General features: G+C 37.8%; 1 protein-coding gene across 2 annotated transcripts in view; it reads left to right on the top strand.

Annotated features, from left to right (window-relative positions):
• The window catches only part of acap3b (ArfGAP with coiled-coil, ankyrin repeat and PH domains 3b), a 76,136-nt gene extending 54,792 nt beyond the window's left edge, over positions 1–21,344 (top strand). Inside the window, exons 6-24 of one of the 2 annotated variants that reach the window (XM_024269440.2) lie at positions 752–935; positions 1,095–1,139; positions 1,216–1,311; positions 2,023–2,097; positions 3,415–3,426; positions 10,368–10,480; positions 10,544–10,595; positions 10,745–10,845; positions 11,019–11,130; positions 11,226–11,458; positions 13,027–13,096; positions 13,242–13,336; positions 13,933–14,153; positions 14,228–14,320; positions 14,485–14,577; positions 15,217–15,437; positions 15,673–15,782; positions 16,522–16,632; positions 18,536–21,344. In XM_024269440.2, the coding sequence (XP_024125208.1) occupies positions 752–935; positions 1,095–1,139; positions 1,216–1,311; positions 2,023–2,097; positions 3,415–3,426; positions 10,368–10,480; positions 10,544–10,595; positions 10,745–10,845; positions 11,019–11,130; positions 11,226–11,458; positions 13,027–13,096; positions 13,242–13,336; positions 13,933–14,153; positions 14,228–14,320; positions 14,485–14,577; positions 15,217–15,437; positions 15,673–15,782; positions 16,522–16,632; positions 18,536–18,683 (2,185 nt within the window). In that variant the 3' untranslated portion in view covers positions 18,684–21,344. Of the gene's footprint in view, positions 1–751; positions 936–1,094; positions 1,140–1,215; positions 1,312–2,022; positions 2,098–3,414; positions 3,427–10,367; positions 10,481–10,543; positions 10,596–10,744; positions 10,846–11,018; positions 11,131–11,225; positions 11,459–13,026; positions 13,097–13,241; positions 13,337–13,932; positions 14,154–14,227; positions 14,321–14,475; positions 14,578–15,216; positions 15,438–15,672; positions 15,783–16,521; positions 16,633–18,535 lie in introns of both variants that reach the window. The other variant, XM_024269439.2, reaches the window with a different exon arrangement.
• The last annotated feature ends 6,265 nt before the right edge of the window (positions 21,345–27,609 follow it).

The raw sequence follows: 27,609 nt of genomic DNA, 5'->3' as shown, positions 1-27,609 counted from the left end.
CGCGACCCCGAAAGGGAAGAAGCGGTCAAGAAAATGGATGGATGGATGGGAAAACATGTCTTTTTTTGTGCGATTTTTTAGGAAATTTCGCAAACATGTCACTAGCTTCAGTCTACAATCACATGTCATTGACCTTTGACCTGGGAAAGAGCCCGCCATTTTAAATGTTCACCAAAAAAAATTTTTTTTACAGCAGCTGCAATCAAAAATCAGTCATAGAGTTTATTTGATTTTTTTATTTACTTTCCATACTACTCGGGCATCACTGGGAAACAATAGGAAAAAAAAATTGCTGTTAGAAGTTGTAAATTTTGAACGCCGTGCGTGTGGCGAGCTCGCAAAAGTGGCGTTTTGCTATTACTCAAACATTTTTCATTGAAATATTGTGAAAATGTAATATATTGATCCTAGGCTGAAGCTGAAACAAATATTATAACAGGATATGAATATATAAGGAATGTGGGCGTGGTTAGCAAATAACCTCCGTTGGTAAGGAAAACCAAAAGTTGACTTTTGCCGATTCGTCTCAAACTCACGTTGATCTGTTCGGTATCACCAGTCCAAACAAAATATAAAATGGTTGCTATGGAGATAAATTACACAGAATAGCCTCCTTTTTGATAAAAGTGGTCCTGATCCACAAATTGGAATAAAGAAATACAGTTTTAAGCTTAATTTTTATAATCAAAACACCAGCAGCATGTTAAAATCACCACATTTTCATCATCTCTAACTCTGGATGTTCCTCCAGAGACATACGTAAGTTCAAGGACACCAAGAAGCAGTTTGACCGAGTGCGGGAAGACATGGAGCTGGCGCAGGTGAAGAACGCACAGGCACCCAGGAACAAAGTGCACGAGGCGGAGGAGGCCACTCAGGCCCTCATCCTCAGCCGCAAAGCCTTCAGACACCTGGCCCTCGACTATGTGCTGCAGGTGAGACGCTCCTCCTTCATCTCCAGAAGGTGGCGCTGACACTCCACTCTCTGAATTCAGGTCTCTAGCTTTCAGTGTCTGAGCTGACCCAGCTAAACTCAATTCTACCCCGACAGTGTCATAACAATTTAAACCTAATTTATCTTTATTTTATTGCAGATTAATGTGCTTCAGGCCAAGAAGAAGTTTGAAATCCTGGATGCGGTACGTAAAATCAGCCGTCTCACACTCGTTCTGTTTGATCTGCTACGTATTTGCATCTCTTGTTTCTGTTCTGCAGATGCTGTCCTTCATGAGAGCTCAGTACACTTTGTTTCAACAAGGTTTCAACATCTTGGATGAGATCGATCCTTATATGAAAAAACTGGCTGCACAGGTGGGCAAAAACACAGATCAAAATATAACGTTTTTTTCTTTTAATATCAATCAGGAGTCTGCAACCTTTATTGATAAATAAACCAGTTTCTTATTGATTAAATCTTAGCCACACCTGACTGGTTGGAGAAAAACACTTAATACGTTTGTGGCAATTAAGCTATTCATTCATACAATATAACTTATATGTATTTAGATTAAATGAGCTATGAAAGTGTTATAGTTTTTATCACATACAAGTTCCTTTCAAAATAAAGTACATCCTGTTAGCTAATTAGCTCATTTTAATTTGCAACTTTATGAACTTCTGAACAGAAGCTAGACAAAAAGATGGAATGTGAGGTTAACTCATTCTAATTATAAACCACTCTCACAATAGATCAAACCTTTCACCATCATTTGGTCATCTGACTTGTGTGTATTGTTTTGGGATGTTAAAGCTGTCAATGCCTCTTGATTTACAGTGGTTAAAAAAAAAAATTACAAATATGAAATCACTTCAGTTTAAAAATCTAAAAATAAATGACAACATTTAACTGACAAACCTTTCGTTTATTCATTTAGTATTTGTCTCCAAAGCTAAAGAGCTTCAGGATGCAAACTCTTGACATAAACAAACTATATATATATTATTGGAATAATTGGCCTGTCTACCTAGTATGTGACATGGATCTTTATGTACATGTTATTATTATTATTTTTTTTAATAAAGTTGGACCAGCTCGTCATCGATTCTGCCATGGAGAAGAGAGAGCTGGAGCACAAACACGCAATCATCCAGCAGAGGGTGAGACTGCTACACAACTCTTTACATTATTTGCCATTTTTCTAGAAAATTTACTAAGGTTTTTTAGGCTATTTTGGAGTTCAGCTAATATTTCAGCTACATGCTAGCTGTTTTGGCTAACCAAATTATTATTATTTTTTTAGGCTAATTTGCCATTTAGCTAATATGCTAGCTGGATATCAATTTCAGTGTTTTTAGCTATCAATTTCAGCATCTTCAGCAGCCACATTCAGCTTACAGCATTCACACTAGCATTACCTGCGATAATGCTATATCTAGTTCATAATTATGTTAAAAAGTTACCATTTTAAAGTTTTAAAAATGTAATTTTAGAGTGTTCAATAAATGTTTATCCTGTTCGTCCCGTGACCTAAGGTGTGTTTTGAATTTTGGCCCCGTGTGCGATTGAGTTTCACACTCCTGTTCTAGAGAAAGCTCCATTGTTTTCCCACCAGCACCTTTCCCTTTTGTAAGTTTCTAATTTCTACCATCATCATCTTTTTTAAAAAGTGGAACGATAATATCAGCTGTTTCGCTGGTATTTTTCTTGTGTTACTGTCAAACCTGTCCCTCAGAGCAATTGGCATTCCTTTGGCATTGTTTGTTAAGCTCCTTCTGATTATCTGGAAAAATTGTTTAGAAGAGAAAACAAGAAATCAAGCATGATGAAGCCCTGCAAATATTTTTTTTATCCCCTATTAAAGGTTCAATTGTGATTTTAGCTGCAGTCTAAAAAGCTAATTTATTATTCAAAAAAATCACAAATTCTCTAGACTGAGAACAGCTTTTATTTTCAGGAACAACCTTTTTTTGTTCCAGGTTTTATAGGTTTCATAAGAAGTCGTTTAACCTATAGATCATTGAGTGGAGGCACGTGCTGTTTCTGCAGCTCGCTGCCCAGCAGTCTCATTCATGCATGCACAGATGCACAAAAACCACCCATCTGTTAGGGAAGTCGACGCCATAAACATGCGAGTTATTCTGCCTGACATGGCTTTTCTCTTGAATCCATTTAGATGTCGAGTTAAAAAATAGAAAGATAGAAAAACGCTGCCAAACCCGTCACACAGCTTCCTGCCCTGATGGCACTTTCAGCGACCTTTCTCTAATATAAAAGATAACGTGTCCAGATAACCATAAACACTTTCCAAATTCCTGAGGTTAAAAGGTCAGATTTGTTAGGTCAGTTTGTATTTTCTGGGTTTTAGGACATAAAAGTCGATTATTAGCTTAAATTTTGTTTATAAATAAAGAAATCTAATCCTAAAATTATTTTTTTCTCTCCCTCTAATTGCATCGCCTCTCATCATCTGGCAGACTTTGATGCAGGTGAGTTTTATTTTCTCTTTTTTTCTGATAAATGAGACAGGAATGCTTTCCTAGTGCAGATTCAGGGTTCGCGTGCTTGTTTGTTAGTTTGTGGGTCAGCTTGAACAAAAGAAGAATTATTCTTATTTTTTTAAAACTTCCTGGTAATCCGTTTGACTCACTTAAACCTGTTTGTGGATGACTCTCCTTTGTCTTTTCTAAGTTCTTCAAAGGCTGGAAAAACATTCATTTCTCTACAAAAATAAAATTAACATGTTTAACCACTCAGATCTCAAAAAACAAAAAAGCGCTTTAAGTGTAGAAGAGGTTAGGATGTGTGAAAACAGCTGAAACTGTTGGATTAAATCTGATGAGCTTTTGTTAATCCAACAAGAGTAAGATGATCCCAGCACAGCTGGCAGGTTGAAGAAATCCTTTCTTCCTGTCAGGTTACTACTCCCATAATCTTTGGGCCAAAGAGGTCAAAATGTCAGGAGTGACTGTAGAGATGTGAAGGTCTGTGGTGCCAGCCCCACACCCCCTTTTCATCCCCTGCCAGAGCCAACAGATGGCATCACGAGGCACAGCAGGGGCATGAATGTGAGGCGCACAAAGACGGCAGAGCAGATAAAACGAGATAATGAAGCTTCGGCCAAAAACGGCGGAGAAAACCGCGGGATCATACCCCCGGAATGTCATGTTACCTAACTGTTGGCTTTGATTAACATAATTGTGTTCAAGTGAAACCTAATATTCCACTGAAAGTCTGTTCCTGTGCCAAGGTCTGCCAGTCACTGATAAAGTTTTATGGCTCATTTTTTTTTCACTCTCTTTTTTTTTTTTTTAAGAAAAAAACCTACAAAAGTGGTAATAATACCCTTAGGCACAATGATTCAACTTCACCTCAATTCTGACTTACTCATGACGACCAAACACTTCCTTTCAAAGGAAAAACTGTTTATCCGGAAGACCGGCTACGAGACGAGGAAATTAGAGATGCAAGCATATTTACCATACCTTCTGACTCTATCAGGAAATTTATATAAGTAGTTCAGCTGTAAATAGCAGGTTTGAGTCCCACTCTGATCATCGTTTGATCTATTGTCAAAGCGTTCCAGGTCTTTTCATTAAAACTGTCATTTTTAGCCAAAATTTAAAAAACCTGTTATTTTCTAGGACAGGGATTGGCAGCCTGTGGGCACGAACGACTGCGGCGTGCAGGGGTGTTACAACAATAAACACTTGATCTGTTGTCTGTTTGAATTTTTCGAATTTGAAAAAAAAAAAAAAAGGTTGAGTGACAATCTCTTCTCACAATGATCTTTGTTCCTCCGTGGCTTCATATGGAAATGGTCCTTTCTAGGGCTGGGTGTCAATTATAATTACCAGAAACGATTCGATTCGATTCAAAAGAGCCTGAATCAATATGATTCAGATTTTTTTTTGTTTTGTTCTTTCAATTCTTCAATTCAGTTCAATTTTGAGTTTACACATTTATACACATTTGTATTTAGACAAACATTAATAATCTACTATAGGTTTTTGAAGATATTTATATTAATCTGATCCAGTTCACATACTGTAAATGTATCAGTGAGATTGTTAATATCATCCAGTGTTACATGGATTCTCTAAAGGAGAAGTTCTAACTAAAATGTTCAGATCATTAACATTGGAAACATTGTTCTGCTTCTCCTGGAGGACGTTTCAGTTTGACCACTAGGTGGTGATCGCGCTATAGCAGTACTCCTTATTCCAAAAGAAGAAGAAAGTATGAGCGAAAAATGATGTTTTAGACCACAAATAGTTACTTTAAAAATATTTCCTTAAAAGAGTTTGTAAAATTCACGCCTTTGACTTTATAAAGATGTTCATTTAGTCAGTAATGCTTAAGTTGACCAAGCGTTAGCATTAGCCGTCCTATGGGAAATTCCATTAAATGTTAGCATCAAAGTAGAATGCTTTAGCTTTATGTGCTGAATCGATTTATCGATCGGTTATTGTTCTATTAAACTTAAATAGATTCAAATTGATGAATCGATTATATTAACCCAGCCCTAGTCCTTACTGTTACTGTGACCCCGCCCACCTTTAAGAATACTTCCGCTGTTTTTCAATAAAACTTAATAGTTTCTCACAGCATACATTACTATTCGCGTCAGCCTTCATGATTTAAATCAATGCACAGGAAATAAGAACCGAGTCTGCCACAGTGTAATTAAAACGCTGTAATGATTATTTTGAAACTGTTGCTGGTAAGATGACCGTGGGGGGATATGAGCGGGAAAAGTAGGAAAACCACAAAGCTGATCTCCAAGCTGTTGCACACATATTTGACTGAACCACTTTTTTTTTTGGTTGTGGTTTTTGGCATTGCAGCAGCCAACATATATGAAGTTATAAGTTCATTCTGTTGAAAAATAACCAAGCAAGATAAGATTATACCCAGACTTTCTTTCTGTTCTGCCAAATGTCAATATGAATTGGGAACAAGTTTTGAAAAAATACTACAGCTGATTACCACTCCATTTAATGGAGTTATAAAAAATGGTGTTAATAGTTGTGACATTCTTAGAAATATTTATAGTATTTTGTTCTGACATATCTAATCCTATTGCTGTAGGTATGCCACAAATGCAGTACTTTTTGTGACGAATACTTCCTGTACTATTTCAACTTTGACCTGTTTTCCTTATGCAATATTGGTATGAAAGCACATTTTTTTGAGTTGATGGCAGAATCTAACACTTTAAAATAAGATTCCATAACAAGCGTTATCAACACATTAACAAACATTAATAATGTGTTTATAGGGTGTTAGTAAGACATGTATTAGTAAAAGCCAAATAAGGTTTATTAACAAATGAAATAAGAATTATTACTACATAAAGTGAGACCATTGTCTACAAAGACCAAATTAATAAACTGCTTACAAGCTTAACAAATGTATTAACTATTTTTGTCAACATTATATTGAGTGTTTTACAGCACCTCATCTAAAGTGTTACCAAATGTGTTAAAAAATTTTTTTTTTTTAGATATATTGGAAATGTTTTTGGTTTTCTTTGTATTAGAGTTATAGTTGGTTGTCTTTCTCACACAGGACACCTGGTTTCACTTTCAAGGGTGGGAAATTAGCGAAAAACATTCCAGTGTGGGTCCTTAGACAAACCCCTTCACGCTGCTGCCTAACTGGGTCTTTCTGTATGGAGGGATTTTTGTGCCACCATATTCCAAGCAAAAGTCACAGTTTTGAGATCAACATTTTCTAAGTTGCAAACAAAACGTAAAGTGTTAAGAAAAAAATAATAATTTGCAAAAAAAATATTTAATATTTGCTTTCAAAAACTTTTGTTTTTGCGTTTGCAAACATGAATAAATACATGAATAAATACGGAACCCTGTTGTATGTTTGAGCTTTGCTGATAATTCTGAGTTCTGCTCAAAGAGAAATGGGCCAGAATGTTTGAAGACTGTAGAATTCTGATCAAACAGCACCAATAGAAAGTCCAATGTCCACCTCGGACCATGAGCATGGCAATGCGAGGTAGAGACAGCTGATTGGATAGAATCCAGAGACCAATCAGCAGGCTGTTTTGGGTGGCATATATATTAAGTTGAGAGAGAATTTTGAACTCAAAATCAAAGATAGGTGAAAACAAGATGAGGCACTACGCATCTAAAAACGTTTGTGCTGGCATCACAAAAATATATATATATTTAAAAAAAAGTACAATCACAAAAGTATTTTTGCAAGCCGAAAAAAGTTTGCAAACGCAAAAGAAAGTATTTTTTAAAGCAATTATTAAATATTTATATTCACAAATTATGATTTTTTTTTTAACATTTTACATTTTGTTTTTAAAATGTTGATCACAAAACTGACTTTTGCTTACAATTTGGTGACACAAAAATCACTCCATATTTCTGCACCTTAAAAATACAGGGTTATGTCAGGAAGAGCATCTGGCAAAAAAAACTCTGTCAAACCACCACAGCGAATCAGCTTTCACTGATTCTACCTCAAACGGGATACACACACCACAAGGTGACCAACAACAACAACAACAACATTATAGTTGGTGATGACTCAGTTTTTAAGGAGAGAAATTCCAATTGGCACTCCATGTTATAAACATCGCTGACCCCTATCTAGGACATAGTTTCTGCAGAGCGGCAGGAGTTCATTAGAAATTCCCCCCTGTTAGTGCAGTGAAAGCCTGTCCTGACTTCCCATCATCCCTTCTGTTTACACGCTCTCCTGCTAGCTTACAGCCCCTCACAACCCCAACCTAACATTACCAGTACAATAAAAGGGGTGAAAAATATTCTAACAGTTTGGAGCCAGATGCCAGGAAAACAAAGACATTCATGGATCTATTTGTCTACTAGTGGATGCGTCAGAATGGAGTGGAGCAGGAAGTTTGTGGCTTGCCGATTGTATTTTGTCATCTGCTCCTAATTCCCAGTGATATGAATAAAGAAATCCTCAGATAAAAATGTTTTCATTCGTGAGAAAAAGCTACAAGAACATGTTAAAAACAACAAAAGCACAATGTTTACTGGGACTTAAAGTAGTTATTTGTCCCCCCGCCACCCCATTTGCCAGTGTATTACGGTCATCCCAGACCCCCCGCCTCCAGATTCCTTTCTTCCCTTTCAGTTCTTTCACATCCGTCTTTCACATGTGCAGGACTTCATTGTGGCTCCCCTGGGGACGGTTTCCTCCTCTCCGTCCTCCTCCATTGTCGTCTACAACTTTTGAAGTCCCAACAAAGACAGATACACAAAATCTTAAACAACTGAAGAGATAGATTTAGGTTTTTATATATATCAGCATTCCTTTTAGAGCCTAAATGAAGAATACCGTAATGAAACTGTGACATTTTATTAAAAAAACATTGCAACTGCAACTTGATTGCAAACCACTTCTTGCATAGTTTGAAACATTCCGTTTTTAGATCCTAAAATAGAAATGATAAAACCACAGTTTAAGTGTTGCCAAATTCCCGGAACAGCTTCTTACAGACCACAGAAACAGTTACTTTAGATTTAGGGACATATTAATGATTTAAACACACATTCCATGTTTCTTTTCCCACAAGTATTCAGGTCAACTCATTAGATTAGATTATTCAGACAAAAATCTGATAATTGGGAGCAATTAGCTGAGCAAATAATGGCTCTATTTTTAGATTTGGATGCTAGAATACATTTTTCTGTTGTGTTTTTACATTTGGATTAAATTAGCCTAAAGAAGACATTTGTCATTAAGGTGGAGAGCTTCTGTTGTCTTTTGTTTTCCATTGGCATGGAATTTTTTTAAATAAAAAGATCTAACTATAAATAGGTTTACATGCAGACAAATTTTAAAAAAAAATCTGATTTGTTAACCACACACAAATAGTGTAAGTGTTGATTAAATCTCAACTTTCCTGTGATCGTTTTAAAAGTCTGATAACTCCAATAATCAGATAAAGATCAGCTGAAGACTCCAGGGTGCTTGACTTTGTGGGCCCCTGCCCGCTCCTGCTGCTGCTGATTGATTTAAGGTGGGAAGACGGTGTTTGCGCAGCGATTATGTCGGCTTGATTGAGCAGAAACAGTTTTGGGGAGCCGCAGACAGATGGGGGAGCTGACACGCACCAGAAGTTGTAGCCGGGGTTCGAGGGTGAGCCCTAAATCCCGCCATGGGGCGTGGGCACATGCAGATCTGTCCCCGGGCGACGTTTGATCTCCCGCCGCTGCCGGGAGGTCAGCGGGGCACGAGCGTGACAGCTGTATGCTAATGAGCGCTCGCGCCTCTTCCACGCGGCCAGAGTGTCCAGGCAGGCACGAGCGTGCTGGTGGTGGACGGACACTCTGGAGCGGGGCTGCTTCCTGGTTCCTTTTGGATTTAAAAGTAAAAAAGTATTTGGATATTTTTAGAAATCAAAATGCTGTTAGATGTCAGTTTGGTGAAAAGGAAGATTTTGGGCAGGCTGGACTTTATGTTGGTGAGACTTTTATTCTTTTATTCTTCTCGTCTGAGGTCGGTTTTTATAAATGTTCATTTAATGTGTACATATTTCTTTATTCTTATGACTTATTAGTATGCTGTTAAATTTGTTGATCCTCCTAAAACATGCTGGGGTGTCCTTATGTGCAGACTTGTACCTGCTTGTTTAAAGTTCAAGTCTCACATCCCAGAATCTTTTTTTTTATCTATATCCTGAAGGTTTTCACCTTTAATTCACCTGAAAACAAGGTGTCAGGTGTAATCAGGCGACTACTGTTTCCATGAGCCTCATTTCCGTGTAATAATCCACATTTTGCAGTTCTTGTCCATTAGTGTTTGGTCAATAACCCTAATGACCCCCGATGAGGCTGCATCACATGAAAGCCTTTTTTGGCATAGATTGAAAGGGATGTTTGTGAGTTTGGTGGTTCTAAAGTGTTTGACGAGACCAGGAATGTACTGCAAATGCAGAGTAGCTACCATTAAAGTAATCAATACTAGATCAATAATGCTTTTAACACAAGGTAGACTAACCTACACAGGCAAACAATGTGCGTTTCATTTAAAAGTGCAGCTTGCCATATGCTCAGGTATTTTCAAAGTAAAAGTCCTGAACAATAATGAAAGCTAAACTGGTTTGAGCCTCTTGTGTTTTCACTTCATCAAACAGGTGGCATCTGGCTCTAAAGGCCTTTCTTAGTAACTAAGGTTGAAGGTTGAAGAGGAATTTATATGTAATCTAACTCCATCAGTGGAATAGTAGAGCGATTCCCACATGAACAAAGGACACAAACACAAAGAAGCGACTTTTTTCTGTAGCTTCTGTAATTGCATCCTGGCTCTTTCGGCTTCATCATTTAATGATCAGGATGTGAATGATTCACAGTTGTAAAGTTTATGGGGTCATGGGGTTCTGGTTGTTTTTACAGACGCCTGGCGCTTATTCCTTATGTTTTTCTCCCAGGACTTTTCCTATGATGATCCCAAGCTTGAATTCAACGTGGACGCGCCCAACGGGGTCGTCATGGAGGGCTACCTGTTCAAGAGGGCCAGCAATGCTTTCAAAACATGGAACAGGTAACACAATGCCATCAAGTTTCACTTTGTTTCTGTTGTATTTACCCATCATGCTCTTTGCAGGCGATGGTTTTCCATCCAAAGCAGCCAGCTGGTCTACCAAAAGAAACTCAAGGTAGAAAGTTTTGTATCAGTACTGATGCATGACTCACAGGAAGAGGCCTGCATGCTGACTTGCTCTGGCATGCCTACTGTTAGTTCAGAAGCTAAATTTGCATGTTCATCCTGGGAGTTCTTCTGACATTCCCCCTCTGGCGTTGGCAGGATTCTTTGACCGTGGTGGTCGAGGATCTCCGGCTGTGCTCTGTCAAACCATGTGAGGATAATGAGAGAAGATTCTGCTTTGAGGTGGTTTCACCCACCAAGTAAGTCTGCTTGAATTAGCATGTTGGTTTCATCAAACAATTAATGATATGATCTTTAAGGTCTTATTAAACTAAATCAACTGATGGTTGTGTTTATTCTCCCCTCTATTGGACGATGTGCCATAAGTCAAAGCAGACGAGCAGATAAGATGTTTCTTCTCTGAATTCTGCAGAAGCTGCATGCTGCAGGCTGAGTCGGAGAAGCTGCGACAGGCTTGGATCCAGGCGGTCCAGGCAAGCATCGCCTCCGCTTACAAAGACATCGCAGACAACTATTATATAGAGGTGGGGGACATTTTTACGTGCAAATAGTTGAACTACTGGGCATTTTTACGATGTTTTTTAATTAACTTTTAAATTTTGACTCTGATTCCCCCCAGCGCTTGGACCGGACCGCCTCGCCCTCCACCAGCAGCATCGACTCTGCAAGCGAGCCGCGGGAGCGCGGGGAGAGGGCCGACAAGGGACTGCGGGGAGGTGGGGAGAGTCTCCTCCAGCGGGTTCAGAGCCTTCCAGGCAATGAGCTGTGCAGCGACTGCGGCCAAGCGGCTCCGTGCTGGGCCTCCATCAACCTGGGGGTGCTGCTGTGCATCGAGTGCTCGGGGATCCACAGGTACGCCTCTACTGGAGGATACAAATAAGACAAACTGTTAAAAATACTTCATATTAATAGGCACCCAAACTAGTTTCTCAAGTTTGGATCATTATGCAAAGCATCCCAGTGATCTGACAAGTCACAAGTGTCCTTGATAAATTCCTTCTGGCTGACTAAAGAATAAAGAGATCATCTTTTGTGCATTCTTCTCTTTGCATTAGTGAGCTGCCCCTGCATTTTTAATAACAGTATGTTAAGAAATCTACTGAAGTATAGTGTATCCAATAAATAAACAAAATAAAAAAATGTTGGTGGTTTTCACATATTTTTTAAACATTTTTTGAGATTTTTTCTTTTGTTTTACATTTTTTCAATAGTTTTTGTTTTGAGATTATTTTTTATTATTTTTCTATTTTTTTTTATTTTCAAGATTTTTTTGCATTTTTTTGTTTTTTCCCAGATTTTTTAACTCTCAGGACTTTTTTATTTTTGTGTCTTGATATATTTTTTCTTTATTCGTTTTTGTGTTCAATATTTTTTTAAGATATTTTTTGTTGTTTTGAGATTTTTGTTTTTATTTATGTATTGTTTTTTTAAGATTTTTTAATTTTCAAGATTTTTTTTCTTTAACTTTTTTGGTTTTGTGCTAGAACCAGTTTACAAACAAAAAACATTTAAATGTGACTTTAAGTCTCATAAATTTATAGGAAAAAAGTTGTGACTGTTAAATTACAAAATTGACTTTTAAAGCCTCTGCTAAATTTTATGGCCAAGGAATTGGCCATAAAAAGAGCATTACTCTGACAGGTTCACAGTTGTAAAAAAGTAAGGGTATTTTGATTAATTAAGAATTGTATTTGCAGCAATAAGTGTCTTAAATGTAGTGTTGAATATGTCTTGTGAGTCTTAGATAAAATCCAATTGATTGTCAGTCGTGTTTTGGTGTACTTTGTTGACGGTCCCTGCCTGTTTCTGCAGCTCCACATTTAGTAGGTGGAGCTTATATAGCTTATAACGCCGGTAGTAATTTATTTTCTGGATCACGAAAAACAAAAATTAACTGTGCATGGACACCTTCTGGCTTCTGGTCAGTTTCTAATTGCAGCTTGTAACTTTTATACATTTGTAGTTTATTAAAAGAAAAAAATGATCTAGAAAAAAATGGAAAAACTTTTTTGGAATAAATGATCTAAAAAAAAATCACCTTTTGGAATTCCCTTCACTAAAGAGACAGTTTGCTCCCGTGCTGGTCGGCTGCTTTCCTTCATCTTTCCTTTCACTTTTTTGTAAGTCATTTCTCTGCTCCAACTAAAAACGATGCTCCGTTTTTAGGATACCTCGGCCCTCGTGGGCAAAACACTTTTTCATAAGGAACTCTTTGAAAGTCTAAACAGAATTTTAATTCAGCACCATGGGCGCTTGAATAAGAAATGTCTTTAACCACATTTTAAAACCTTCCTGAGCCTCTTGGATGTGGAGAAGCAGAAAAACTGCAGATTTGTGTCCCCACAGGCGAGTAAAAAAAGTACTAAAGAAAACTTTTCATGCACATCATCTCCCTTTTTTCCATGTTTTTTGTCTCTCAGGAGTTTGGGGGTTCATTTCTCTAAAGTGCGTTCACTGACATTAGACTCGTGGGAGCCCGAGTTGCTTAAGGTATTTCAATTTTCTTACCAAACGCATGAGCTGTCTGCTCATTCTGACGTTTGAATCCCAGCAATAATAAGTATGTTTTGACTTTACAATTTCATAAAAAAGCATGATTTATGACGTTCTATTGTATCTTTCTTTTTGCCTTTAGCTGATGTGTGAGTTGGGGAACACTGTGATCAATCAGATTTATGAGGGAACCTGTGATGCATTAGGCTTGAAAAAGCCTGGACCTTCAAGCTCGAGGTAAGTTAAGTTGGATAAAGTTGTTTAGTATTATGGGTCAAATGCAACAGATTCTTTTTAATTGTTTGTAATTGTATAATTTGTACTGCATTCAAAGTGCATGTGATTTAAAGATCAACTCCAATGAAAATTGTGTTTTTAACATGTTCTTGTGGCATTTTCCTAAAGATGGAGGACTTTTATAAAGAAAAGTGAGCTTAAGAGGATTTCTTTACTTAAATTGTGGTGAAGGAGCAAAAATGTTGTTTTGAAAAAAAGCGTATTTGTGATGTCAAAAATACGCTGATCGAGCCACGAGCTCTGATTTGCAATGGGGAGGGGAAGAGGGACGGGATTGCTTTGCAACAACAGCCCCGCCCACAATTCAAAGGCAAATTTCTTATGAACTCCTCAATCTGCAAAAATTCTGTCCTTTGAAACGACTCAGGCTTCCAATTTTAGCTAATAATCATAGATAAAGGGCCACTTGGAACACTTGGAAAATGGCACAAAAAGATGATCAAAGTGGGACTTTAAACCCTATAAAATCCCTTTTTCTTTTCTGACATCATCATTAATATAGCAGAGTAGCTAAGAACTGTTAACGTCCCTTCCAGGCAGGAAAAAGAGGCCTGGATTAAAGCTAAATACGTGGAAAAACGCTTCCTGAAGAAGCTGAGTGGCAGTGAGGCTCTGGTGGAGGGCGAGAGGAAGTCCCGCCCCTGGACAGTGAAGAAGTGCCACCGACACAACAGCTCCGTTCGGGCTCCACACAAGGCCCGCAGGAAATACCACCGTTATGAGCCGGGCGGAGCAGCGCCGGCAAACCTCTCAGCAGGTCGGTGGGGATTATTTCTGTGATCTAATACCTCTAATGGTCACATTTAAACCCTTCGTTTGGTCCTTCTGCAGCAGCCGCAGCAAAGTTTCGACGGGACTCCCTGTTTTGTCCAGATGAGCTGGATTCGCTCTTCTCCTACTTTGACACTGGCTCTGGTCCTCGCAGTAAGTCGTCCACACAGATGCACGAATGAAATGTCTGGAGATCTTTGATGCACTTTGTTTATGCCAACAGTTTGTGCTGTAGTTTATTATAGTAGTATGCGTTTGCGTCGTGCATTTGTGTAGCGATTAACATGTCCGTGGCTTGGCAATATTTGGCCCCGCAGGTCTGAGCAGCGACAGCGGCCTGGGAGGAAGCACAGACGGCAGCACAGACATCCTGGTGTTTGGCTCGGTGGTGGACAGTGTAACAGAAGAAGGTCAGGAGACTTTTACTGCAGAGGAAATCTGTCCAAATGCTGCAAAGCATAAAACTACTGCCCTATCATTACCCATCAATGACATTTCTTTGATTAATTTACTGCTGTCTGGATAAAACGCCATCCTGCTGAAATTGCAGTTTTAAGGAAAAGCGTTCAGTCAAATGCTTTCCATCCTTTCGTCTTTTGTCTCAAAAAAACTAAATTTTTCAGAAAAAAATAGCTAGATGTGGTCATGTGATGTAATCAAACATAAAAATGAATGAACAAGTCAATGAGACTAATGGAACCAAGAAGATCTTCCAGGTTGAAGCTCATTTGAAATGAAAGCAGCTGAAGTTTATCCAAGAACCACTAGGGGGCGTGTTGCGTAAGAGTGTATCCTCATATAACCCAAATGTAAAACATTTCATTTGTGCTAAAAGTGGTTATTAGAGATTAAAATTGCATTCAAATGGGGGTGTGGCCTATGTATTTACAGGTGAAAGTAGAAATCATTTTTGTCTGAATGTTTCCCACGCCTATTTTTGCAAATATCTAGATTTTTATTTAAAGGCAATATTTTTTAATTAGACAAATATTTTTAAAAAATGTTGTTGGTTCATATCATCGTCATTTTGTTGAAATTCTCTCCTGCAGACGAGGAATCCGAAGAGTCTTCCAGTGGCGAGGTTGAGATTGAACAGGAAATTTCCTCAGACCCTGAAGACCCAAGAGAGCTTCACCCCGGGGCGCTGCTCCACCGCTCAGCCCGTCTCCACAACTTACCACTCATGGCGGAAGCACTGGCACACGGAGCTGACGTGCACGCCGCCACTGAGGAGGAGGGCAAAACGCCACTCATCCAGGCTGTGATCGGGGTTAGACGCTACTCTGCTCTCTAGTTATCTGCCTGTAGATCGAGTAAAGACAGCTTTGGTTTACTACTAGTAATAAATAGTAAAGTAAATATTCCTTCTAACAAGGAAATAATAAATCAAATCATCACACGAGATCAACCCCAAGTTTGAGTTTTAAGGATTGTAAACGACCAAAATATGCACCTTACTTTCACTTTTCATCAGAGGAAACTCTCCTGTCTTTCCTTTCCTGCAGGGCTCTTTGATAGCGTGCGAGTTCTTACTACAGAATGGAGCCGACGTGAACCAGAGAGACATGAGAGGCAGAGGACCGTTGCACCATGCTACCTACCTGGGCCACACCGGGTGAGAGACGCCGCCAAGTACAAATGGAAAAGTTACTTGAAAAAGAGAGTACTTTCTTCTTGTATTCATAAATAATTATATTTATCAGGTCCTTAGCGGCTCTTTAAGTGTTAGGTGTTATATTATAGTGTTGTTTATAACAATAACTCACTATTTTAATGCAAAACAGGAGAAAATGTTACATTAATTAACTCGTCTTTAGCAGAAGTCGGCATGAAATGACACAAAAAAGACAAAAATCCCTTTGAGAAATAATAGTAATTTTTGGTTAAAGTGCATCAACAAGCTGTTAATGAAATAATGAGTTGTTTTTTTTTTACATAAGCACATGCTGAAAGTCTAAAATGTGAAAAAACTGTTATTTTATTGTCAGTCTACACTGTAAACACCATACCTTTATAGGCTATCATTTGGCTCAAGTCGTAACGTGTTTTTTTTTTTTTTTTTAACGTGTTAATGTATTGATGGCAGCAGTGGAAAATCTGAGTGTGAGTGTTTTTCTATGAAGTGAGTCAGCATTTGAAACTGGGGGAATGTGGCAAAAAAAATCACTGAAACACAAGATTTACTCAGGAATGTAAACCAACCAAATGTGTCTCAGCTTGTAGTTTTTTCCCCAGGAATTTTAATATCTGGCCTTTAAAGCAGTCAGTTCTGATGTTAAGAGAATTATTCTGAGACTTTAAAAATGGATGTATTTGACAGACATTAACTACATTTTTTGAAATGTTTTGCACAGTCAGGTGTGTCTGTTCCTGAAGAGAGGAGCGTCGCAGACGGAGGTGGATGAACAGGGTCACGATCCTCTCAGCATTGCTGTTCAGGCTGCCAACGCAGACATCGTCACCCTGTAAGACCGTCTTTTTGTCACCATTTGTCTCTTTAAGGTCCAACTGTTGAAGCGAAATGTATAGAAAAGTGTTCTTCCAGTAAAGCAACAAGCTTTATATGAATTAAGTAAAAAGTACTTTATGTTTTACTTCATTCTGTGAACAACATCTGATAAATACTTTATCTGTTATTGTCCTTTTCATCAAAAAGTGCTTCTTGGTCAATTGAAAAAAAATATATATATATCTAGGTAATTTACAGCTAAATAACAGTGTGTTATTCAGTCATTAAAAAACTAAATAATGATTAACTTATAAATAAAAAGTGCATTTCACCTGGTTCACACCGGACGCGGAATGGAGGCCGCTTCCATTCCATTTGTTAACCTATGTTGTAGTTAGCACCAGAAGCGCCGCGGTCCTCCGTGGCAGGCTTGTGCTGTGCAGCGATCGTTTAGACGTCTGCTCTATTTTTTGCACAAACCACGAGTGATCCGCGTCAATTTGGCAGGAAGTTACGCCAAGATACACGAGAAAGTCCGGTCAATTTTCAAAATATAGCCAATTTTTCCAATAAAACACTGCAATTGACAAATGTGATCATGTTTTTGTATCTTAACTGACGGTAGAAATGAAAATAAACACACAAACACGACACAGAAACAAAACAAAAAGGTACACACATACATACACAGACACTGAGGTACACACATACATACACAGATCAACGTAGTTTGCCGACTACGGGGCAGGGGTTTGTGGTTTTGGGTGTCTGATGATGGCCTAAAAAGCTCTAAATAACCACAGCTGAGCAGAAGCGCCCGTTGATCGTCCCGGAAAAATACGTTACTGGTGTGAACTGGAGGTTAAGCAGATTCCGCGCATATGCCGCCCGCACACCGCTATGCAGCGCTTCAGTGGGAACCAGACATTAGTCATAAAAATAAAAACTTAAAATGAATTAATGTAAAACTACTAAACGTCCATCAGTCATTAAAAATAAAATTGAAGATTAAATAAGAGTGTTAACATTATTAAAGCTAGAATAATAATAGTAAGTAGTCTAAAGACAATAAAAATGCTAATTTTTAGCATCATTTACTACCTATCCACTGTTTTAATAGAGCTGGAGTAAGTTTCTTTAATTCTATTCTATTCTATTTTATTCTATTCTATTGTATTCTATTCTATTCTAGTATTATAGCAGCTGTCAAATATATTTTTAGCTAAATATATTATTTATCAAATACATCTACGTGGAATTTTACTCAAGTGTGTCATGAGTTTATGTACTTACCAATAACATCTTTTATATATTAAACGTTTACATGAATGCTACACATACTGGCATTTTCATTATTAGGGCTGTAAGAAGTATTCAAATAATCTTTACAAATATTCGAATACTCACAAACTTTATATATGTAAAAGAGTGTAGTAAAAATTCATCTCAGAGAATATAATTATTATTGCTGTAAATTTGCAGAGCTTTATTGTATTTTGCATATATATATAAACTAAGCAAAATGTTTCTGTCACCGGAAGTAAATAAATCTAAAACCAAAATAGTGTTGGTGCAGGTTTTTATTTTTGAAATAAAGCTATTACGTTTCTTTTAAGATAAATAAAAAAAAGAAGCTGAAGTTCGGTTTATTGAAATAAGTTCTGAAAAAAAATAGTTTTAAATATTTATACAATTATAAATATAAAATAATAATGAAGAAAAATACAATATTAAAGATGAATAAATTAAAAACAAATTAATCTAATTGAATAATCATTCTAGCTTCATACTACTTTGAAAATATTCATTCTTGTTGGTGTTAATGAATTTTCCTAATTTTCCGTCTCCCTCTTCCTGATCTCATCATCCCTTTGCTCTTTCCTGACATGTCTTTTTTTCTCCATCTCCCTCCCCTGTAGGTTGCGTCTGGCACGAATGAACGAGGAGATGCGGGAGGCGGAGCCTCTGCTGGGTCAGCCAGGTCAATACCCCAGCAGCAGCCCCACTGAGCAGCAGTACAGAAAGTGCATCCAGGAGTTCATCTGCCTCACCATAGATGAAAGCTAGTGGTCCTCCCAGACCGGCGTCTGTGCAGAAGTTGCCACTAGACACTGATCTAAACTGTGCTGCTTCCGTAGATCTGGGCTTACAGGCAACTTCTCGTGAGACTGTGAGGTGCCGCCTGTCATAGGGAGACCCCTGATGGAACTACCATACAGTTATCACCACCTCCACTTCCTGCGTCCCTCCTCTGCCTCTGCTTCTTCTTACTTGGCACCACTTGTGCTTTTACACATAATAATATAACATCTGCTTTTGGGTGTTTTTGCTAACAGGGTCATTCTCTTAACATAACTTGGTGTAATCTAATGGAAGGGGGAAACCTCTGAATTTTGCTGCATTAACCTTCTACACTGTATATCTATCTATCTATCTATCCTGACCATCTGTGATACTTTTACCCATCTCTTCTCAACCACAGATGTAAATATGCATACTTAGAAGACGTAGATGCTGTATACTGTGGCATGTGGTGACATAAAGGTACGTGTTTCATTACTAGAAAGAAAAAATGTAACCGCCAAGCTTACAGTGGAGGTGGCGGGGGACGTTACTGTGACAAAAAAAAAAAATACTGAGGAGCAGGTCGTCCTGCTTGGTCGGATACTCTGTGACGTGATGAGAGCAGACGAGTGCATGTGTCAGAGAGTACAGAGAGAGACTTTAACCATGGGAAATGATCCATCATGTAAAAGAAAAAAGAAACTGCACTTTCCTCATATACAGTGTTATAATTGTGTTCATTTTCAGGTAGTTTATTCAATGTTCTTGTCTAGTTATTTACTGTTTCTTATTTTATTTATCAATCCAGAGGACCAGTGCAATGCGTTTTTGGATGCAGTTTTAAATGTGCATATATATAAATGTTCATGATTGTCATTTAGTACAAATCCATGACTTGGAACGTAGAGGAGAAGGTTTTTTTTTTTTAGTTGGCATAATGTTTTCTAGTGGAAATGAATGGAGTTTCTCTATGGAATGGCCTTAGAATGCTCAGAGTACACGTTTTGGCAACCCACCGCTTTTAGCTGTTTTAATTCAAAGGTCTACTCAAGTTACTAGAAAAAAGCACTACAATGCAAAGAAGGTGTGTTGAGAGCTGGACTTAACCTTTTCCTTTCATCCCTGTGGTCGCAGATCTGATTAAAGACCCACTCCGATCATCTTTAGATGTACTTTCAAAGGATTCTCAATGTTTTTTATTATGATTATGCTGTTTTCAGCCAAAATTAAAAAAAAATTAAGTCATTTTCTAGGACATAGTTTCTGCAGAGCGGAAGGAATGGACTATGCACGTACTTTAGGTGCATCCAAGGCTAAATGTTGTTACTGTTTCCAGGTTTTTAATGTTAAAGTCCCGTTAGCTGTGGAGCGCAGTGAGCTGCAGACACCGCTATGATCGAGAACCAGTCCTAACCTTAACCTTTTCTCATCCATGCGGCCAAAAAAATATTTAGGACTGTCTGCATGTATTTTGAAAAAATTATGTGCTAATAGTCATTTTAATTTAGGCTAACGCTAACTAGAATGCAACAAACAAATATCAAATTATTGCTGCTCTTATGTTTATAACCTGTTACTTGTGTTTCAATGACTCCACAGCAGAGTGTTTTAAATGTTTGTCAATGTAATTTTCAGGGCCATGTAGAAGCAGTCCGACAGGTTAAGTGACCGTTAGCGTGCCGCTACCATTCCATGAAGACGAAAATGACAAAAGAACATGTTAAGAACAGCCTTTTCATCGGAGTGGGTCTTTAAGGACGGGTGACAGGATGTCGTGGACGCACTTTGAAAGCTTCCTGTAAATACTCCAGGTGTGTTTACTGTTTCTGAAAACGCACCTTCTCATGAAAGTCATGTGATTCCTACGCTGCCTCTTGCTCGTAATGTTAAGAAAGTTCAGCATAGTTTGCATTCTAGCATGATAAAATATTTTTTCAGTGATTTGATCACTTTGTGCAGTGAAGTGAAAAAGCATGCGGCACCACGCCCCCGTGTCCTTCCGCGCCCCTGTGCCACACTTTCACCTGCAGACCAAATCTGACTTTCTCATCCGAGTTTTTTCTTTATCTCCATCTTGTGATTTTATTTTCCTCTGCCAAAGACTATTTCAAAAGGGAAAGCGACACCGTGGTAGAAATTGTATAACGATTAAAGTGGGTGGCTTACGGAGACGTGGCTTTTTCTGGATCCCATCGACCCAATATTTCAGTGTACTGCAAGTAGAGCCAGTCTGGAGGGTGACGAGACGCTGCTGTGACCAAACGGGCCGTCACTCTCACGGAAGTGATAAATGTTGTGTTCATTGTGTGTATTGCCATAGGAGTGCTTTTATTGGTGCTGTTCCAAGCAAACATGATGTAGATAGGACACGTGTATTTTATCTGGATGCCGACTGCCTGACTCGCCATTCGGGCACCGATCCTCTGTCTGATCTGTTCTGTTTGTCTTTTTTCTGTTGTTTCAAGAAAAGAACAAAGGAAAAAAAAGAAAAGCTGTTAAGCAGAACTGCAATTCCAAAATACTCTGAGGCATTTCTGATGTATTCTGACCTTTGAACAGTTTGGAATATTTCCTCCTTGTCTTTTGAACCACTTAGAAAGAAAGAAGAAGAAAAAACAAACAGTGCAGAACAATAAAACTGAGAAACTCTTGATGAACTAACCTCGCTTCTCGCTTCCTGCTCTCATTATTGCTTCCTGTCTGATTCGTACAGTTCAACTTTCTCCCAACACGACAAAAATAGACGTTTTTATGGATATATTCATCCGTATTTGAATACCAAAGGATGTTGGGAGAAAGCAGTCTTTCTAAACTCCTCTTTGATGAATTGTTGGTGACAATAATTCAAAATAGTAAAATAAATCACTTTTCAGCAATTAATAAAGTGGAGGTTAAACATATGTTTCTAAACTACATCATCTTTACATCTTTTGTGTTTCTTATTACCGTAGTCAGCATTTAACCTAGAGAACCACTATATCTGGAATAATTCAGCATCAAACTTTGGAAAGTTCTTCCAATGGAGAACTCCATCACTATGGACGTTTTCTTTTTACCCATAGTTCAAATTGATATTGTGTGACGGAATATTAGGGCCACCAAAACATTTATGACTTTTAAAGTCATAAATATACGACTTTATTCTCATGATTTAACAGTTACAACTTTTTTTCCTCGTAAATGTACGACTTTAAAATTGTAACTAAAAATGCATTTTCTGTTTGAAAATAAAAATGTTCTCCCTTTGGGGGCCCTGGCTCGTGCCCGGGACTCCTGGGGGTGGTGGGCTGCCCGTCTGCGGCTGGGCGGGAGGGCTCTCCCGGGGTGGGGCCCCCTGGCGTTGCGGGGGGGTGGGGCTACTCTTCTGGCTGGGCTGTAGCTTACACTGTAGCTCACCGTACTCCAGTGCCCCCCTCCTCTCTGGTGTTGGGGGGTGCTTTGGCTGTCCTGCTGGCCCTGGTTTGGGTGGCTGAAGGGAACCCCCCCCTCACGGGCAGACATCCTTTGTGGGGCTGGTGTCGGGCTGCCTGGGCTGCCGCTGCTCCTTCGGCGGGGATCTTGGTGTGGGGGTGGCCGGGCACTCGGCCTCTTTTTAGATTCCATCATCCAGAACATAAATCCCCCCCTGAGTTCAGGTGTCAGCTCACCTGTGCGTGAAATACTTCACGTGTGTGTTGACATGTTCATATGTGAACATTTTTGGATCCAACAGGTATGTTTGTAACATTTGAGTGTGTGTGGATAGGCCCCGCCCCTTTAGAAAACATGTGACCCTTGTGCTATACTTAGGCATGTTTACCTTAAAAGTGGGGTCACCTGGACCCCATAAGAGAACACAAGGGTTAAAGCTGACAGCAGTGATGATAAACCTTCATTATTGCATTATGATTCTACCCCCACCCACCCCCCACCTCCACTTATATAATCATCCTTCAACCTGATGAACCTCTTATCCTGCCTTTCTTTTGTACTCTTACCCTCCATCTCTAACATTCTACCCTCTTATTCTTTACCGTCCGGTCCGAAGAAAAGAATTTTACAAACAAAATCAATATAAATGAAGCTTATAAAAGGGGTTTATACAAATACCCCCCCCCCACACACACACACACACACACACACACATTGCAATAGTAAAATCTGTCCATAACAAGAGTTCTTCAAGTGATTGGATGAGTTGAAAGGAAATAAATGAATAAATACTGTTTTGCTTGTAAAATGTCCCATATAAAAACACTTGTAATATTACATTTGATCATGGTATTTGAAAATGTTTACATTGATTCAGGTTTTTAATTTGAAAATCAATTTTAGATTTAAAAATTCAAAATTAAAACAATCCAATTTGATCTTAGATTTTTCAATATAAAAGTTTAAAAGCAAAATATATTACATTTGAATCGCCGTGTGTTTTGGGGACCATATTAATGAAAAAGAAGTTCATTTTATAATACAATGTAGTTATGTACTTTTAAATTGATAATTATATATACATATAAAAAGTATTTTTCCAATCCTTGTCTGTTTTAACCTCATTTTCAACCAACTTTATTGCAGTTTATTGTGTTTTTATGTCAAAATCTGAAAGAAATTGCAAAACAGTGTGTCCCTGGTGGAATGTGTTTTCATTTTACAGTTCATGTTTTTTCTGCCTCAAAATTCAAACTAAGATAGCAATCTGTCAATCCCTCATGTGGACGCAGCGTGCATTTGTTAAGTCCCGCCTCCACTACCTTTTGTGGATCTTGGAATGACTTTCCTCCCAACAACCTTAAGTCTGAATTAAATGTAAAAGGCATTATTTCATGACCAAATTGAGTAGTAAATATGAGTTTTAATCATGGGTGGAAAAAACTTCCATACCGTCAATAAGAACGTATTTATGTCTCATAAGTATCATCATATCACTAACCCAGTTTGACTCATCACTGCTTCTGTTACCACAGGGGGTTCTTCGGACAGCAAGACAGTTAGACGAAAGGATGTGCGGGATAGAGTGAGTGAAGCATGCTGGGTTGTGAAAACCCGAGGGAGAAGCAGTTCTTTCTGCTTTGGTGGTCTGGTGTAAATCTGGTGTTTTTGGCTCCTTTCTTTAAATGCAAATAGTCATTCAAATGAAATTATGCACAAGAATGTTGTCCTTAAATGTATATAATTGTCCTGATCAATCAGTGCCAAATTAAATGAGCATTTTGCTGCCATTTTCTAAATTTGTACCTGTCATTGATGTTTTTGCATGTTGGGTTTTTGGCATTTTAATCTCACATGTGTGCTGACATGCCCTGACGTGACTCGCCTGGCTTCTCTGCTTTTGGAACATTGCCATCCACTCTTCATGCAAATGACTTCTATTTTTGTCCCGTCATGTTTGCATTCAGAAGAGTTATGTAGGTGCAGATCTGACTCCATAGTTGAGGAATGATCTATAGAATCGGTTTCAGTCAGAGCTTTTCTGAGTGAAAAGAAGAGGAAAAGAGGCTTCATTTTTCATCGTAATTTTGCTTCCATTTAATAACAATGGTTATTTAACCCTTTAACACCTGAGGCATCGTCTGTGACGCGTAAACACAAAATCCTTAACATACTGTAACCTTTCAACCGTTTACACCAGGAGTGTCAAACTCAATCACACAAGGGGCCAAAATCCAGAACACGTCGCGGGCCGAACTGGATTGACATCTATTGAACACTCTAAAACTACATTTTAAAACTTTAAAACTGTAACTTTTCAACATAATTATGAACTAGATACAGTATATAACATTACCTGCAATTATGCTAGTGTGAATGCTGTAAGCTGAATTTGGCCTGAAAACAGTGGAGCTGATAGCTAAAGTCACTGAAGCTAATAGCTGAAAATGATGAAGCTGATACCCAACTAAAATATTAGATAAATGCCAAATTTACCTTAAAAATGTAAAAAAGAAAACTTAGGTTAGCCAGAAACGCTAGCATGTAGCTGGAAAAACTAGTTAAACTTCAAAATACTCTAAAAAAACTGAAAAAAAACTGAATTAGCCAAAACAGCTAGCATGTAGCTGAAATATTAAACTCCAAAATAGGCTAAAAAATCATAGTAAATCCCCAAATAGTCCAAAAAGTTAGAAGAATGCAAATTGTCAAATTTTAAAACCATTTTTTTGGCATAATTATGAGTAATACAAATACAGAAATATGATTCCAGAATAAATGAACTTAAACCAATAACTTTCAATATTTAACTCATTAAAAATATATTTTGTCAAACTTATACCAGTCAAAAATGAGCACAAGATAACATCTGGCCCTTAAAAACAATGATCCGGAGGGCCGGATAGAATTACTCGGCGGGCCGGATCCGGCCCCCGGGCCTTGACTTTGACACCTTTGGTTTACAAAACGGCTCGCACTGCTTTTCTCCTTCAGAATCTACTGGAAATATGTTGATCGTGTTAGTAATTTAAAAAATTACAGTAAATCAAAAACATAAACACTGAAGTTCTGGTGTTAAAGGGTTAAAATGTGTTGACAAGCTGCTGATTTTACTGACAAAGTTTGAAAATTTCTTTACTTTTCTTAATATATTATCAATAAGCCATTCAAATATTTAAATTTAAATATTTAAACCTCAGCTTCTATTTTGGTATATGCCAGGAAGACTGAAACAATCACGCCTTTTAGAAATCAGGTCAAAGGTCTTATGATTTCTAGGTACGTGTGAGTGTCTCTCTAAAAACAAAATAGATGGAAAATCCTCAAAGTAGCAACAAGCGTTGATTGCAGTTGGTCTAAAGTGTTTTTGTGTGTGATAGAAGAACACCAATTGTGAAACCGGATCACCAGGTGTTTACCTCTGAGCTGAAAGAATGGAATGATGTGCAATACCTGAGATCATGTTCCAAAAAAACTGCACCTGGAATGCCAGTCTCCCATTTGTCTTCTCCTTGTCTCCCAACTCTTCACCAAGATCTTTTAATTAGTAGTAAATGTTTCAGATGACCAGAATGATAATATTTTAGAGAAAAGTGAACTTTTTAAAGATGTTAAATGGGTCAGTGTGAGGCGCAGTGAGTCACCGGATGAAGCCGATGACATTTTGGAAAATCCCTGTAGTTCACAAACTGTCACACGTCATTACAGTCTGGTGAGGCTTTATGTTTTGGGAAATTGTTGACAATACGTTTAAAAAAATTGTCAGGAGCTGGAAAGTTTCCGGAAATCCTCCCCACAAAAACTGCCAACACATTTTAGTTATTTAATCTCAATTACAACAAGTCAGTTTTTATTTCAATATTGTTTTTAGGTTTTACAAAAATGCTCGATTATTCCTCATTGTTGACATGTTTATTTCAAGCAGGGGTCTGCGACCTTCAACATTAAAGAGCCATTCGGGTCGATTATAGCCACAAAGTCTTCACTCACCGTTTAGAAAAATAAGACTGATTTATATTTATGTTTTTGTTACTGACATTATACATTTAAATAAACTATTGTGCTTTTATGCATAAATAAAACATAAACATGAAGAGAAAAATATGAAAAAGTTTATAACTTTAGACAGAACTTTGCATGACTTCCTTCAAAATAAAAGACATTCTAACTATAGGATCCTGTCAATGCAGCAAATGTAGTAGGAAGTGCAAAGTCATCATTGATTTAAAAAAAAAGTTTATTTTACTGTTTCTGGTGCATTCCAGCCACAAATCCATAAATATAACCAACAAAAACTAAATCAGAGCTAATAAATTGACCTCCACCATATATTAAACCATGAGGCACACTTCAAATCTATGAATTGGTTCAAAAATAGAAAATCTGCCCTATAATCCAGTGGATTATAACTTAACATATCTTTAATTCTGGTTGTTCTTACTGACATAAAATGGATTTTCTGTGATAAATGAAGCTTAAATAAGTGCAAATGTGTCTGTATGATGTTAATAAACTACAAAGGATTGATGGAGAATTACAGCTACTGTTGTTAGGATCCTCGTTGAATGATTCATACCTACCTTCAACTGTTTGTCAATGAGTTTAACAAAGTTTAATTTTTTTTTAAAACTTTACTACTTACTTGTTTTTTCCTTTTATGAACATTTTATCATAGCCAAAGAGCCACAGGTTGCAGACCCCTGATATAGAGTTACTGAAGGCTTTTGTAGAGACTTCTACATTGGATTTTTAAACTCTTTTCAAATGTTTATTGTCAGTTTGGAGATTTTCCACTCACTTCTCCATTACCTTCTGAGTTAAAACTCTTCTTATAGACCACTTTCAAATCAAAGCCTAATTTCAAATATGTTTCAATATTCTATGTTTCTCGAGTTCTAAGAATTACCTGTCCATTCTATTGCACACCGGTACACTCAATGCAAGAACATTGCACAGTTCAAAACTGATTCATGACTTATTGCACCCACACAACACACCACAATTTTAACAATACTGCAACACTGCTAAAGCTGTCATGGTGGGATGGGAACCAGCAAACAGCAGAGGCTTTTGTCTTTTTTTCACGCCAGAAGAAACGTGCAGCACTGTTTCTTTGAAATGAAAGTCATAAATCTTCTTTCTAGCACATAGTTGAGTCTAAACCACAACTATGCAGTGGAAGGGGAGGGGGTGTCTTTTGCTTATTATTGTTGTGTTGTTTCCATGGGTTTTTATAGGTGCCACTATACATTTAATTAATAAGTATTTGAGGTATAATTTTTCTTATTTACGACAGATTTTTTTAATCTGAGTAAATCCTTAAACCACATAGCCAAAGTGTAAAGTTTTTATGTGTAACTTCAAATAATTGGTTTATTTTCAAAGGGGTGAGTCTACCTAACTGATCATCAGAGGTTTTTTTGAATTTATTATATCTTTAACACAAATGTTTAATAAGTTTTACGCTCTGTTTCCCAATAGCTAAAAAGTGCAAAAGATAAAATAAGTAGGGATGTTT

Source organism: Oryzias melastigma, linkage group LG5 (genome assembly GCF_002922805.2).
Source record: "Oryzias melastigma strain HK-1 linkage group LG5, ASM292280v2, whole genome shotgun sequence".
Classification (NCBI taxonomy): domain Eukaryota; kingdom Metazoa; phylum Chordata; class Actinopteri; order Beloniformes; family Adrianichthyidae; genus Oryzias; species Oryzias melastigma.
Note: the sequence above shows the minus strand (reverse complement) of the source record. Positions and strands in the feature narration are given on the sequence as shown.